Source organism: Amia ocellicauda, chromosome 11 (genome assembly GCF_036373705.1).
Source record: "Amia ocellicauda isolate fAmiCal2 chromosome 11, fAmiCal2.hap1, whole genome shotgun sequence".
NCBI lineage: Eukaryota > Metazoa > Chordata > Actinopteri > Amiiformes > Amiidae > Amia > Amia ocellicauda.
The window spans coordinates 24985814-25001047 of record NC_089860.1 but is presented as its reverse complement, the minus strand read 5'-3'; the positions used below and the strand labels follow the sequence as shown (position 1 = coordinate 25001047).

Genomic DNA, 15234 nt, shown 5'->3' with positions numbered 1-15234 from the left:
AACATCTTGTGAACATGAACGACTGCTTAGAAATCCAAAATGTGCAGTGGTAATACATTCAGAAAGTCATGAATTGTAACTTAGTTAGGGTCTGTTACAGTGAGGGGGGGAAGAAGTATTTGATCCCCTGCTGATTTTGTACGTTTGCCCACTGACAAAGAAATGATCAGTCTATAATTTTAATGGTAGGTGTATTTTAACAGTGAGAGACAGAATAACAACACAAAAATCCAGAAAAACGCATTTCAAAAAAGTTATAAATTGATTTGCATGTTAATGAGTGAAATAAGTATTTGACCCCTTCGACTTGGTGGCAAAACCCTTGTTGGCAATCACAGAGGTCAGACGTTTCTTGTAGTTGGCCATCAGGTTTGCACACATCTCAGGAGGGATTTTGTCCCACTCCTCTTTGCAGATCCTCTCCAAGTCATTAAGGTTGCGAGGCTGACGTTTGGCAACTCGAACCTTCAGCTCCCTCCACAGATTTTCTATGGGATTAAGGTCTGGAGACTGGCTAGGCCACTCCAGGACCTTAATGTGCTTCTTCTTGAGCCACTCCTTTGTTGCCTTGGCTGTGTGTTTTGGGTCATTGTCATGCTGGAATACCATCCACGACCCATTTTCAATGCCCTGGCTGAGGGAAGGAGGTTCTCACCCGAGATTTGACGTTACATGGCCCCGTCCATCGTCCCTTTGATGCGGTGCAGTTGTCCTGTCCCCTTAGCAGAAAAACACCCCCAAAGCATAATGTTTCCACCTCCATGTTTGATGGTGGGGATGGTGTTCTTGGGGTCATTCCTCCTCCTCCAAACACGGCGAGTTGAGTTGATTGAATTTGGTCTCATCTGACCACAACACTTTCTCCCAGTTCTCCTCTGAATCATTCAGATGTTCATTGGCAAACTTCAGACGGGCCTGTACATGTGCTTTCTTGAGCAGGGGGACCTTGCGGGCGCTTCAGGATTTCAGTCCTTCACGGCGTAGTGTGTTACCAATTGTTTTCTTGGTGACTATGGTCCCAGCTGCCTTTGAGATCATTAACAAGATCCTCCCGTGTAGTTCTGGGCTGATTCCTCACCGTTCTCATGATCATTGAAACTCCATGAGGTGAGATCTTGCATGGAGCCCCAGACCGAGGGAGACTGACAGTTATTTTGTGTTTCTTCCATTTGCGAATAATCGCACCAACTGTTGTCACCTTCTCACCAAGCTGCTTGGCGATGGTCTTGTAGCCCATTCCAGCCTTGTGTAGGTCTACAATCTTGTCCCTGACATCCTTGGACAGCTCTTTGGTCTTGGCCATGGTGGAGAGTTTGGAATCTGACTGATTGATTGCTTCTGTGGACAGGTGTCTTTTATACAGGTAACGAGCTGAGATTAGGAGCAGTCCCTTTAAGAGAGTGCTCCTAATCTCAGCTTGTTACCTGTATAAAAGACACCTGGGAGCCAGAAATCTTGCTGATTGATAGGGGATCAAATATTTATTTCCCTCATTAACATGCAAATCAATTTATAACTTTTTTTAAATGAATTTTTCTGGATTTTTTTGTTGTTATTCTGTCTCTCACTGTTAAAATACACCTACCATTAAAATTATAGACTGATCATTTCTTTGTCAGTGGGCAAACATACAAAATCAGCAGGGGATCAAATACTTTTTTCCCTCACTGTATTCAGTAGTCTAATATAATACAATCCTGCCCATACCTCCAGATTCCTGACACATTTTATATTTATGGAGTCTTTTTTTCCAAAAGGGAAATTGATGTGAAAGTCGGTGTCCAATCCTCTCAAACCTTAATTGTGAAGGGGAAACCAGTTTCAATGGCAGTCGTGGAAATGTTTCCGTTGGCATGTAAGGCTGCATCCTTATTTTTATTTATGTATTTATTTTTTAAATGACAGGAGCTCCCGAGGCACTGTGCTCACGCTTTCAGGAGAGAGAGTGCCCATCCAGTGATTGCTCTGCACATGCTCACAACATGCATGGGAAACCGATTTCTATGGGGAACTGAATTCTGTATGACCCTGTCATGGCGAGACTCGGACCCCAGTCCTCTCCCGAGGCCCAGGCCCCTTAGCGAGGCTTTGGAATTGCTACATTAGTCTTACTGCTCGGTTGTGTCAGTCGCGTAAAGCACTTTATTTGTGTAAGCCCTGGTTTAAGTCAGTGGTAACGTAAAATATTTGGTGCATAGTGGTGACGTGTCAGACCGTCTAACCCTGCACATTGATTGTGTTAGGAAGAACCGTAGTAAGGGGTGTAACTCTCTTTTCCCGTGGACTCTTCTAGCACTCACAGTAATTGGTGTTCCTCCACCTCAACCCCACCTCCACCGATGAACCAGACTTGAATAATATGCTTGTTTGGGAACAAATCCCAATAAATGCTCAGTTTGAATGAAGTCTGCATCTGGTCTTTGTTGCTGGGGTACTCATGGTGCGTATAGAGGTGACCCCAGGGGTGCTGAAGGGCCGCCCCAGGACTCGGCCCCTCTGGCCCTTGGCCTTAACCATTTCTCCCCTCGTGTATGTTGCACTGTGATTTTGACACCCTTATTGATCTCTTGAGCCTGGAAAAACATATCTACAGAAATGTAGGGTTAAGTGGGTGATGCACTTTTTATTTCTTGATTCCTATTAATATTGCATTACTTTTGTTCAGTTTCGTTAATTGATGTGGCAAACTAAAGCCTGTTTAGTTTCAGAACCCACGTATATTGACAGATTATGTGTGCAGGCAGTAGGTACTGGGATTAGAAACAAAATGAAAAACTTGTATCTCAGACTAATGTTTGCACATAAGCAAGGAGAATGGGAGTAGTGTTTTTTCAGTTGTCACACTGGACTATAATCATTAAAGGCAGGTTGCTGAAACACCAGGGGGAGCTGCTGCAACAGTGGAAAAACTGGTCTTCTCCTTTTCCTGTATTTGTCTCCTAAAAATCACATTACAATATGAGTGGCAAGGACAAGGTCTGGAAAACTAGAATAGCAGGGTCGCTAACTGTGGCTAAAGCTTTGAAAGCACTTGAAGAGTAGTGGAGAAATAGGACGAGACTCGCTGTGTCCAGTAGGGTTGATTCTTGATCCCAGCAGCTGCTGGGATCCTGATGGGGGAAGTTCCCACAGACAGTCTCAAGGGGCCGGTTTGGCGGACAGGGATTAAGCCTAGTCTTGGACTAAATTGCCCTTTTAAATTGGATTAGTGCAAGGTGGCTTTCTCAGACTCAAAGAGTCCTAGATGTAGCCTTGTCTGGATTAAACTAATCAAGTTTCCATAAAGAAGAGTAGAACTACTCCAGGACTAAATGAAGGTTTAATATTTGGAGCAACCCATTGAGAGATCATTTTCCGAGACAGTGAAAATACAGTGGAGATCATTTCAGTTCCTTTGTTGACACCACATACATCTCCAATGTGTAAAATAGTTCATAAAGTCTGCAGGGCCTTTTGTGAACAGAAACATGATTTAATGAAGTTCCCTGTTGCTGCAAGCCAAGCCAACTACAAGGTACAATTCTACCAATATGGGAGTTATTGGCTGCATTGATGGATGCCATATTCCAATCAAGTGTCCCTCAAAAGCAGATGCTAACAATGACAGAAATCACAAGAACTGTTGCAATTATTGTTCAGGGTGTATGCACTCCACATGTACTGTTCTAAAACATTGTTGCTTGGTGCAAGGTTGCAACTCACGATTCAATAATTTTCCTGAGCTCCTCTTTGCATGCTCAGTTTGAAAGAGCAGACCATGGTGGAATTGTACTTGGTGACAGTGGGTATCTCAGAACAACTTCTTCTTCACACCATATCTGAATGCAAACATAGCCAGGCTTATATCCGCACCAGAGGTCTGGTAGAACGCGTGTTTGGTACATGGAAGAATCATTTCCAGTGTCTAAGGAAAACATGTCCGTTTGAACCAAGAAGATGCTGCATTGCCATCATTGCAACAGCCATAATCCCCAACTATTTCAAGTAGTATCACTTCCCAGATCCTCAAATGGAAGATATGGATCTACCAGATGTTCCCACTGTTAGGGTAGAGAATGATAGATGTACTTCTCTGACTAGATGGAATGTTAAATGCTAAATACACAAGTCTGACATTTGTTATTCAGTAGGTCACCTAACGAGTCATTTTGTACCTGCTTTGGGGTCCACCACCAGTCTTAAACCTTTCTCTTCTTTTTAGGCTGATTTTGTCATTCTTCCACAGGACATTTCAGGATGGACAGAGCAATGTCACACAAACTGAAATAATAAAAATTAAGGTGGTTCTTACCTGAAGTAGTATTGTTTGTGTCACTTTCATAAGCATTGAATTAATTGCAGATGTCTGTCCATGCATGTTTCTTCTTACATTCAATAGCCAAATTGTGCTGTTTATTTTCTATTATGGTGTGGTTTGACACTATTTGCTTTAATCAAGTTTTTTCATACTCGCTGAAATTACACGTTTCTTCTCTTATTTTGTCTGTCTCCTGCTCCAGTTCCACACAATGATATATGTTTTGTAATCCATTCCTGGTTTTATGAGCAGTTGAAGGCTTGAGCCATGTGCACACACTAAAATTAATCAGGACTAACATAGTCAAGCACTCCATAGTCAAGAAGTAATTAATCCAAAATTAAGCTACCAAGAAAGCCACTTTCTTAAGCATGATTAACTATTCTAGCTTAAGGTCTGTTCCTGGCTTAATTTATACCCTGTCTGGGAAGCCGGCCCTAAATAAGATTGTATGGAATTTGAAAACATCTACTTGTGCATGTAATCCAATCCCTACTAGCCTCTTTAAGAAGATTTTTAACTACTTGTCTGAATATATTCTAGTTATTGTGAACTGTTCACTTGAGAGTGGTGTGTTTCATAGTGTTTTCAAAATTGCTTTGGTGAAGCCTTTACTAAAGAAAAGCAGTTTGGATCCAACTATCCTCAGTCTATCCTATTTCTGAGCAAAATCCTGGAGAAGGTGGTTTTTAAGCACAAACAGAAACAATATTCATGAGAAATTTCAGGTCAGGTCTTCCCATTAATCACTGCACTGAGACAGCAATTATCAAGGTGGTTAATCCTTTACACTCATTGGGGAAATTCCACAAATTTCCATTTGGAAATGATAGAATATCCATCTTTGAAACTGCTTATCCTGGTGAGGGTTGCAGGGAAGCCAGAGCTGATCCTGGGAGGCATAGGGTGCAAGGCAGGAATACACCCACGACGGGATGACACAGACAGAGTAATTTAGACTGACCAATCAACATAACCTGGATTGAATATGATATAATAACATGATATTAATATGGATTGAACATATCACAATATTTTACTCAATTCGTTATTATTATTTTTTTGTTATTTACATTTGTTTTGTTTTCATTAATTCAAGACTAGAACATAAAATTAAAGTGTAGACTCCAAAAAACAAAAAACAAAAAAAAAACAACCTGTTATTTCTGATTGGGATATCCAATTTAATTTATGTCGGCATAAGCCATAAACCAGAGCGTTTGCGCCATGCCTTTAACGGCGGGGGAGGTCGGATCACAGTCTCTCCGTGGATCCGCGGACAGAATGCAGCAGAATCGCTACCTTTAACGCATACCCCAGTCGCATAACAGTATCACTGCCTAGGGTGGGGGGGGGAGAGATTTACATATTAAAAAGACGAAAACATCAACAACCAACATGGTATCGTGGATCATCTCTCGATTAGTGGTGTAAGTATGAGCAGCGCGTTTGCTGTGCAAGATGAGCCATTGCCGCAGCTGTATCATCCATCCGGGAGGATGCGGGAGCACGGAGCAGCTGCGGCCGTGTTGTCTTTCCACGGGCAGTGCGGAATAATGTGCATGCTGATGTGCAGGGACAATGGCCGGAGATGCAGTGCTTACCTGGAGCTGTTTCTCTGTCTGTCGCTCTATTATCTCTGTTTTGCAGAATTGCATGTAATCGTACATGTTTTTCATGGGGAATGGCCAGCTGTGTGCGTTTTGTGTGTATGCGTGCGCGCTTACCTGCTATTTTCCATAAACATGTATGTATGTATGTATATATATGTGTAAATATGTTCGACGTGACTAGCAGGAAGATGCTGCTTCATAGTTCTAGCTTTGCAGGTGTACATATTTCTTAATTTTTTAATGTTATATTTGCTCCTATGATATGATGTCAAATTCGCTGTTGCTCGCAGTGTTGTGCACATGTCCTGAGCGGGGTGATGTGTCATGGCAGCATGATGACCACTTGCTGTGGCCCTCACCTGTCTCCGAGCGGCCATGGCAGGGCTATCTGTGGAGATGTGGAAATAATCAGGGAGTTCTTTTGTTTTTTAGTTCTTTGCTTATTAATCACAAATGACGCTTTCATCACCATCACCATCACCATCATCATAATCATGAAGGCAACTTCACTGAAATGTCTTTGGTGTGAGTGGCTCTTTGGTCAGACAGAGGCATCCCCCTCTCTCAGCTCAGGCGATTGGGTCTGTCTGGCCACCCTGAGGCGTCTCTCTCTCAGAAGGAGCTGCTGTGTGTGGAGGTGGGATTCCAACACTAGATGCTGTCATGATAAATTAATACTAAATAAATGATTACAGCTACATAGACTACTTCTTCTACTACTGCTACTAATATTACTATTACTATGTCTACTAGTTCTAGAGCTACTACTACTGCTAGTTCTAAACATTAAGGTTTTAGTGTACATTTCACTCCAGAGCTGGTGCCCAGCAGCTCCTCTCCAGCCCTGTTCGGTTTTGACCGCTGATGGATATGAATGATGTCTAAGTAGGCCAACTAATTAGGCTCTTGGCATATTTAGACTTATTTAGTCAGGAGACTCAGAGTTTTAATTCTGCCTATTTTTGTCTCTCCCTCTCTCCCACTAGGTGTTGGTAGCAAATTTCACATGCTGTTAAATTTTTGTTGTTGTGATCTTTTCTTTTTCCTTGACACACCTGTGTGTGTGCAAGTGCTGAGTAACGGCTGGGTAGGACATCCTGCTGCCTTCACCTGGGTCAGTTTGCAAGTGCGTTTGTCTTGGCATGTGCGCTGCAGTACTCCATGCCTGTGAACACGGTGAACAACTGCGTTCAGCTCAGAGCTGGTCATGCACTGCATTGTGTTCACACCAGGACACCAACACTGTGTATGGCCAGGCTGGGCAGGGAATCATAATGGACTTGTGGCAGGACTCAACTAGACTGGACTGGACTGCTGCAGAATCACTGAATGGACTGGACTGGACTACTGCAGAGTCACTGACTGGACTGGACTGGATTGGACTGGACTGCTGCAGAGTCACTGACTGAACTGGACTGGATTGGACTGGACTGCTGCAGAGTCACTGACTGGACTGGACTGCTGCAGAGTCACTGACTGAACTGGACTGGATTGGACTGGACTGCTGCAGAGTCACTGACTGGACTGGACTGCTACAGAGTCACTGACTGGACTGTATTACTGCAGAGACATTGAGTGGACTTAGCAGGGTCACTGACAGCCCTGTAGCTATATGTCCATCTCTGTGTAACTGTCCGTATTGGGTCAGGAGAATGAGTGCGGTGTCTGTGAAGTTAAGACTTCGTGCCCACGTTACTGGGCTCTGTGTGCCCTGGCTCTGTGTCCTGCTCTTTGCCCTGGCTCTGTTTTCCACCCTGTGCCCTGGCTCTGTGTGTCACTCTGTGAGCCACTCTGTATCCTAGCTCTGTGTGCCACTGTGTGCCCTGGCTCTTTGTGCTGCTCTGTGCTCTGGCTCTGTGTGCAGCTCTGTGTGCTGCTGTGTACCCTGGCTCTGTGTGCCTTGTCACTTTCTGGCTCTGTGTGCCGCTCTGTGTCCTGGCTCTGTGTGCTGCTGTGTACCCTGGCTCTGTGTGCCACTCTGTGTCCTGGCTCTGTGTGCTGCTGTGTACCCTGGCTCTGTGTACCCTGGCTCTGTGTACCCTGGCTCTGTGTGTAGCTCTGTGTGCTGCTGTGTACCCTGGCTCTGTGTGCCACTCTGTGTCCTGGCTCTGTGTGCTGCTGTGTACCCTGGCTCTGTGTGCCTTGTCACTTTCTGGCTCTGTGTGCAGCTCTGTGTCCTGGCTCTGTGTGTTGCTGTGTGTGCTGCTCTGCCTGCCCTACTTTTCTTCCTGTGGGAATTTGAATTTGTTTTAGAAAGTGGATCTTCACTTTCTGGGTGACCCTTGTGTTGATGTGAGTGTACGTTTGTTGGTATGTGCATGTATGTACATGTATGTACATCTGTGAGTGTGTTTGCACTTGTGAGAGTGCTGCCTGGCAGACATGCACATATGACAGAGCACATTCTACTTCTTCCTGGCTCTCGAGGCGCAGAGCATGTGCTAGCACAAATGAAGCCACAATATTCAGAGTGACTACTCACTCCAGCTACAGCCCTCTCTCTCCTGGGAGGCAGCAGGGCTTGGCAGTGCTGCGACAGTACAGTACAGAGGAGGGCCGGGCAGCTGGGTTCACAAGTCTGGTGTAACAGTGCAGCATAGAGACGTGTCAATATTTAACGCATCGATCAATAGGAGGGGCCAGGGCCTTTCTCAAGGCAGCTGCAAGACTGTGTCATTCAGCGCAGGATAGTTTTGATGCAGTACAGAGACACTTCAATATTTAACCTGTCACCTGTACCTGACCCGTTGTCTCTCTCTCAATTCAATTCAATTCAATTCAGTTTGCTTGATAACAAATAATATTTCAAAAATAAACAATACAGAAAATACATATATATATACCCCCCACCCTCACACAACCCAAATATAAACAGAACAGGTCCCCTTCCATCTCTCCCTCTCTTTCTCTCTCTCTTTCAAATGAGCATCATTGGCATGACATTGTCGTGTTGCCAAAGCTTACCACAAATAACATATAATAACCAAAAAAAAACACAATACAAATATATAAATAAATATCTATTAAAAAACAAAATTGAGGAATATGGATAGAATCTTTCCCCCCCACCTCCCATTCAACAGCAACAGGCAAGTAACAGACAGAGTGTGGCAGGCAGGGTCTCACACACTGTTCCTAAGGTCCCTCTGCTCACTGTTTCCATCTCACATTTTCAATTTTCAAATTTCAAATTGCTTTATTGGCATGACAGTTATACAATAGTATTGCCAAAGCATTATAAAAAATCTCGCTCTTTCTCTCTCTCTCTCTCTCTCTCTCTCTCTGGCTGTGCTGTGCTAGGCTGGGCTTTACCTGGGGGGTTTGCATCGCAGTGTCAGCCGGGCTGCTCAGGCCACTCGCTGACAGCTCCCTTGATTCCTGTCTCCCCGGGTTGAGAGAGAGACAGAGACAGAGAGAGAGGGAGACAGTGAGCAGAGGGACAGCCTCATGGCAGTGAAGCAGGGAGATTATAAGATGAATAGCGATCCGGCGCAGCAGTGCTGAGCAAGGAGAGCGGGTGAAGTGCCTGCAGGCTCCTGTCCTCTCTCTGGGCATTATTACAATGTCCAGCCAGTACCTCAACCAGTCAGGAAGGAAAGAAAGAACTGTTGCTGGTGGGAGATAGAGAGGCAAGAACAGTGGCTTTAAAAATATATGTGTATATATTGTTGTTTTTTTAAATTCTATTTAATTTTTCTTTTCATTCCCATTCTGTTGCTTGTGAGAGTGGGAAGGTGGCTGTGTATCTACACAGTAGGATGAATGGCTTCTGTGCTGATGGGGGAAGGGAGATTAATGCAGAAACCCACAAAATAAAGTTTTGAATGAAAGTCAGTGTGTTGGCAAGAGTTTTGTTGAGAGTTTAATGTCTTTGTGTGGGGTACAGGCAGAGAGCGAGAGAGAGGGAGGGTGATTGTTCTGCACAGTGCTGGTTTGCAGTAGTAGGTGAACATGAATAATATACTGCAGTTATATTATGATTTTTATCCTTTTAACTATTAGGGCAGCAAAAAGTAAATCGCAAACCAAAAGATAAGTGGTTACTGGTTACTTCTTTACCTCTTTCTCCTATCTTTTCTCTCTCTCTCAACTGTCTTTCTCTCCTTTCCTTTCTCTTTCCCAACTCTCTCTCTCTCTCTCTGCTGTCTCTTTCTCTCCTCTCCACTCTCTCCTCTCTCCTTTAGGCTAATATTTGGGACACTGTACCCAGCCTACTCCTCCTACAAGGCAGTGAAGACAAAGAATGTCAAAGAATATGTAAGTACCCTGTCTGTCTGTTGCTGCACCTGTCCCCCTGTCCCCCTGTCCCCCTGTCCCCCTGTCCTCCCTCACTTGTGAGTCCAGGGCGGAGTCTGAGAGACCCTTGATGGCTGCAGCAGCCTTCAAAGGGATTGCCTAATATACTGGCCGGATAGAACTGCTTTCACTACTGCATACACTACTACTACTGCTGTCACCCATTTATGCCAGTGTCGTATAGTATAGTGTGGCTGAGTACTGGGAAACCCCTCTACCACACAGCTGTTTAGACCCCCCCCACTGCTGCTCTGTATGGAACACTGAGTTCTGGAACATTCTTCCCACGGATATGGAACACTAGGGTCGGAGCTACCTAACAACAGTTGTCACGGAGACCTGGAAGCCGAGTGCCATGGCTGGCTGTAGCGCTGGGACGGGGGATGGGTTCAGTGCTGTTTGTGTGATTGTTCAGCACAGTCGATTTTGCAGGCAGGTAGTGATACAGCTCCCTCTGGATTGCCAGAGCCCCCACTGCTGGTTGTCACACTGCCATCACACTACTGACACACTGCTGCCACAACATCACACTACCATCACACTGCTGTCACACTGAAACACTGCGGTCACACCGTCATAGTGTTGTCACACTGCCGTCACATGCTGTCACACTGTTGTCATACTGCCATTACACTGCTGTCACACTGAAACACTGCTCTCACACCGTCACAGTGTTGTCAGACTGCCATTGCACTGCTGCCACACTATTGTCATACTGCCACACTGTTGTCACACTGCCGTCACACTGACACACTGCTGCTACACTGTCACACTGCCGTCACACTGTTGTCACACTTTTGTCACACTGTCATCACACTGCCATACTGTGTATCATTGTGTTGGTGTGTCAGTAATCTGTGTGTGTTGCAGGTGAAGTGGATGATGTACTGGATCGTATTTGCGTTCTTCACCACGGCCGAGACGCTCACTGACATCATCCTGTCTTGGTGAGTCACTCCGGCCAGCAGGTCATTTCCCGGTGGACTGGTCAGTTTTCATTCTCACAGCCACTCAGTGATCAGGGTGCTCCTTGTTGGGAACCTTTTGACTGAGAAGAAGAAGCTGATGTGTGATATTTTAGCCCTCGGACACAAAGCGCTCGGCCTGTGCTTCCCCCAGCTGCCCTGTTGCCATCCAGTGTTCATTAGTGAATAAGAACAAAGAGGAGTCACACTGTACCACAGCGGACAGAAGAGGCTCCCTCACACAGCTCACCCTGCCCTGGCTGCTCTGTCCCCTCTGTCCTCCTCTGACAGCTTCACCCGCATTAATCAGAGGAGCAGACTGAAATCATAATAATATATTATTATTAAAATATTAATAATGATGATAATGATAATATTAATGAGTAGTGGATTCAAGAAGTGCAGTTCAACTAGAGAGGTGAGCTGTGATTGGTGTGTCGACAGTGTCAGTGAAAGTGCTGCTGTGATTGGTCTGTTGACAGGTTGTCAACGTGAAGGCTGCTGTCAATGTTGGAGATTGTAATTATGGGGAAATGGAAAGGTTGGCATTCTGGAACCCACGCCAGTTAGTCATGGAACAGATTAACCCACAGTCAACAACAACAACAATAATAATAATCCCTTGGCTGAGGATTCGGTAGATAGGGCTGTTGGCGAAGGTTCTTTTGTTTCATTATTATCGAAAGAAGATGTATGAATAGAACATTCATTTTCGATGAAGCTGTGGAATGCACAGGTAGGAACACAGTTGATTTATGAGAAGTGATGTGTGTGTGTGTGTTGCTTAGCCCTGACACGTGCCCACTGTCCTCCCAGGTTCCCGTTTTATTTTGAGCTGAAGATCGCCTTTGTTATCTGGCTCCTCTCCCCCTACACCAAAGGCTCCAGCGTGCTATACAGGAAGTTTGTCCACCCGACGCTGTCCAACAAGGAGAAGGTGAGAACTCAGTGTGCTGTGCAGTGTGTACCTGTACTCCAGGTGTGTGTGTATGTAGTGCACGGTGTCTGTACATCAGGTTAACATATATAATATATATATATATATATATATATATATATATATATATATATATATATATATATATAATGTGTACCTTCCTCTCTCCTCTTCTCTCTGTCTTACTCCCTCTTCCCCCCCCCCCTCTCTGATTTTTACATAGAACTTTTTTGAAAATCAAAATAAAATCTCTCTCTCGTTTCCCCCGCCCCTTGGTCCCTCCCTCTCTGTCAGGAGATTGATGAGTACATCACTCAGGCTCGTGATCGCAGCTATGAGACGATGATGCGATTCGGGAAGAGAGGCCTGAACCTGGCAGCCAGTGCAGCAGTCACCGCGGCCACCAAGGTGAGGCGGGCACTCTGTCAGTCAGCAAACCAGACAATTAATTGATCAGTCTATGCAGTTCAGCCAATCAGTCAGTAAGTCAGAAATCTGTGTGTGTGTGCAGTATACACTCAGTACAGTTGTGTGTGTGTGTGTGTGTGTGTGTGTTGTGCAGGGCCAGGGTGTGCTTTCGGAGAAGCTGCGCAGCTTCAGCATGCAGGACCTGACGCTCATCCACGACGAGGAAGACATGCACCTGCGCAGCTCTGACCCCCGTCTGCGCAGCTCTGCTGCCAGTCAGCTGGACTCTGTGGATGACTCAGGAGGTGGGGGCAGCGCCCCGAGGGGCAAAGGTACAGCAGCACAACACGAGGCAACCCAGTACAACACAACCAGTACAACACAACTAGTATGTTATTATGTTGTGGAGGGAGTCTGTGACTGCAGACTCAGTGATGTTGGGCAGGCGCCTTCATAGGCTGTGGTACTGCATGATAATCCACACAACACACACACACACACACACACACACACACACACACACACACACACACACACACACACACAGTATGTTTCCGTTCAACACTAAAATGCAGCCCTCCCCTTTTCTCCCCAGTCTGGAAATGGTTTGGTCCAGGAAGGGATATTATTTAAACACAGGTTGTGCTCACACACTCACACTCGATTCAATTCAATCCAGTGCTTGGGAACAGGGCGGTGGGAACAATAAACACAGTCACACACTCTCACTTACGCACTCTCTGTGCTCTGTGCAGCCTGCTGAGACAGCAGCAGTCACAATAGACTCTGCCTCAGTACAGACAGCAGGCAGCACAGTCTCTCTCTCGCTCTCTCTCTGTCTCTCTCAGTGTGTGTTTCTCAGGGCAGGGAGACTGGCTCTGTCAGAGACATTACCTCACTCAGAGCTGGCAGGCTGGCCAGTCTGTGGCAGTGAGAGTCTGGCTGTGTGCCTGACAGCCCTGGAGCAGAGTCCTAGGGACAGGAGTCTTCATTGTTGGCTGGGCTGGGTTTACTATACTGGGCTCAGCTAGGCTGGGACTAACTGGGCAGGGCTGCACTAAGCTTTCTCTCCTTGCTCTCTCTGTCCCATCTCTGTCTTCCAGCCCGCAGCCCCGCCCCCTCCTCCTCCGCTGACGAATCGCACCACAGCCAGAAGTCTGATGGGGACCAATCGGATGCGCGGACAGAGCAGTCGGACGAGGATGCGGCAGAAAAGGCACCCAAGCGTGTGGTCACCACCAAGGCCACCAAGAAACCGGTCGCTAAGACGGAGGTACAGCCCTCTAGGGGTGCCGGTGGTGGGGGTGAAAGTGCACAAGTTGCTATGTGGGGGGCTATTGCATTAAAATCTATTTATTTCTGTGTTATTTGGAGCCCCCCACTCTGTGCTGCTGGTGGAAGAGTGGGCTGAGTGAGTGAGTGAGTGAGTGAGTGAGTGTGTGAGTGTGTGTGTGTGTGTGAGTGTGTGTGTGTGTGTGTGTGAGTGTGTGTGTGTGTGATGTGTCCAGAAGCTCATTGTTTAGAACGGTCAATAGGTGGGTTTTAAAAGGAATGCTGAACTGCAACAATAAGCTCTTGTTCGACTCTCTCTCCCTCCCTCTCCCCCTCTCTCTGTTTCTCTCCCTCTCCCTCAATCTCTCTTTCTCTCTCCCTCTCTCTCTTTCTCTTTCAGACTCAGACTAAGACGGTGAAGAGGCAGCCAAAGAAGAAATCCACGCCTACTGTCAGCAGCAATACCGAGACTGCGTGAGCCACACCCTCGGTCACGCCCCCTGCTATGCCTCAGTCTGCCCTTCCACATCTGTGGCCACACACACTTTCACACACGCAAACAAAACACACACACACACTTTCACACGCACACAGACACACTCTCAACCTCAAACACAATCTGCCTTGTTCCCGCAGGCTCTCTCTCCCAGAGCTGAGCCATAGTGCTCTCTGTGTAGTCCCTCACAGACAAACCTACATGCTTAACATACAACTTTACATTTATATGTGTGTGTGTGTGTGTGTGTGTGTGTGTGTGTGTGTGTTATATATATATCAATATTGTCTGTCTCCTTGACTTCAGTCTGGCCCAATCCTCATTCTTCCACAGGGAAAGAACCACTGTACCACTGAGCTGCTCTCATGGTTCTGATCTCCTCGTGCATGCGTGTGTGTGTGTGTGTGTGTGTGTGTGTGTGTGTGTGTTTGCTTGCTTGCAATGGCCACAGCTGAGTTCTGTGTTGTCCCCAGGGAGGTGTCCTGGGCCTCCCCACTGCAGGTCAGAGCAGGCCAGCAGAGGGAGCTGTTGAAGCTTTAAGTTTCATTTTAACTTTAGAGGCATCTGTTTGTGGTTTTAGTGACTCTGCTTAGGGTTGGGAGGGGGGGGGGGGTGCAGCAGGTGCCCCTCTCTGGAAGGCCTTTTAATTAGAGGGGGTGTTGACATACTAAGCTTGTTAACTGATTGATTAGTTATTTATTATTATTATTATTATTATTATTATTATTATTATTATTATTGAGGTGGATTTAATTAGGGAGGTCCAGGTGTATCCTGTGACCTGTACTAGCATGAACTGGAAGGTCTGGTCATGTGAATAAGTACTGTTTTAAAATAGACAGAATACATAGTTTTGAAAGAGAGGGAGAGGCAGTAGGAGAAGGAGAGTGGTAGTGAGAGAATGAGAAAAGATAGAGTGGGGAGGATGGACACAGTGGGATGCAGAATGA

General features: G+C 45.9%; 1 protein-coding gene across 1 annotated transcript; it reads left to right on the top strand.

Moving 5' to 3' along the window:
• The first annotated feature begins 5542 nt into the window (after positions 1 to 5542).
• reep2 (receptor accessory protein 2) lies at positions 5543 to 14877 on the top strand. Its single transcript, XM_066717093.1, has 8 exons — positions 5543 to 5727; positions 10095 to 10167; positions 11077 to 11153; positions 11988 to 12108; positions 12403 to 12516; positions 12671 to 12848; positions 13620 to 13789; positions 14189 to 14877. The coding sequence occupies exons 1-8, from the start codon at positions 5696 to 5698 to the stop codon at positions 14264 to 14266; spliced, it is 843 nt and encodes a 280-aa protein (XP_066573190.1). The 5' UTR covers positions 5543 to 5695; the 3' UTR covers positions 14267 to 14877.
• The last annotated feature ends 357 nt before the right edge of the window (positions 14878 to 15234 follow it).

Bases quoted from the DNA above. Each gene is read 5' to 3' on its own strand.
- reep2 (XM_066717093.1), top strand. From the start codon at position 5,696: ATGGTATCGTGGATCATCTCTCGATTAGTGGT. The intron at 12,109-12,402 runs GTGAGAACTCAG...CCTCTCTGTCAG, and splicing joins CGCTGTCCAACAAGGAGAAG to GAGATTGATGAGTACATCAC. The intron at 12,849-13,619 runs GTACAGCAGCAC...TCTGTCTTCCAG, and splicing joins CAGCGCCCCGAGGGGCAAAG to CCCGCAGCCCCGCCCCCTCC.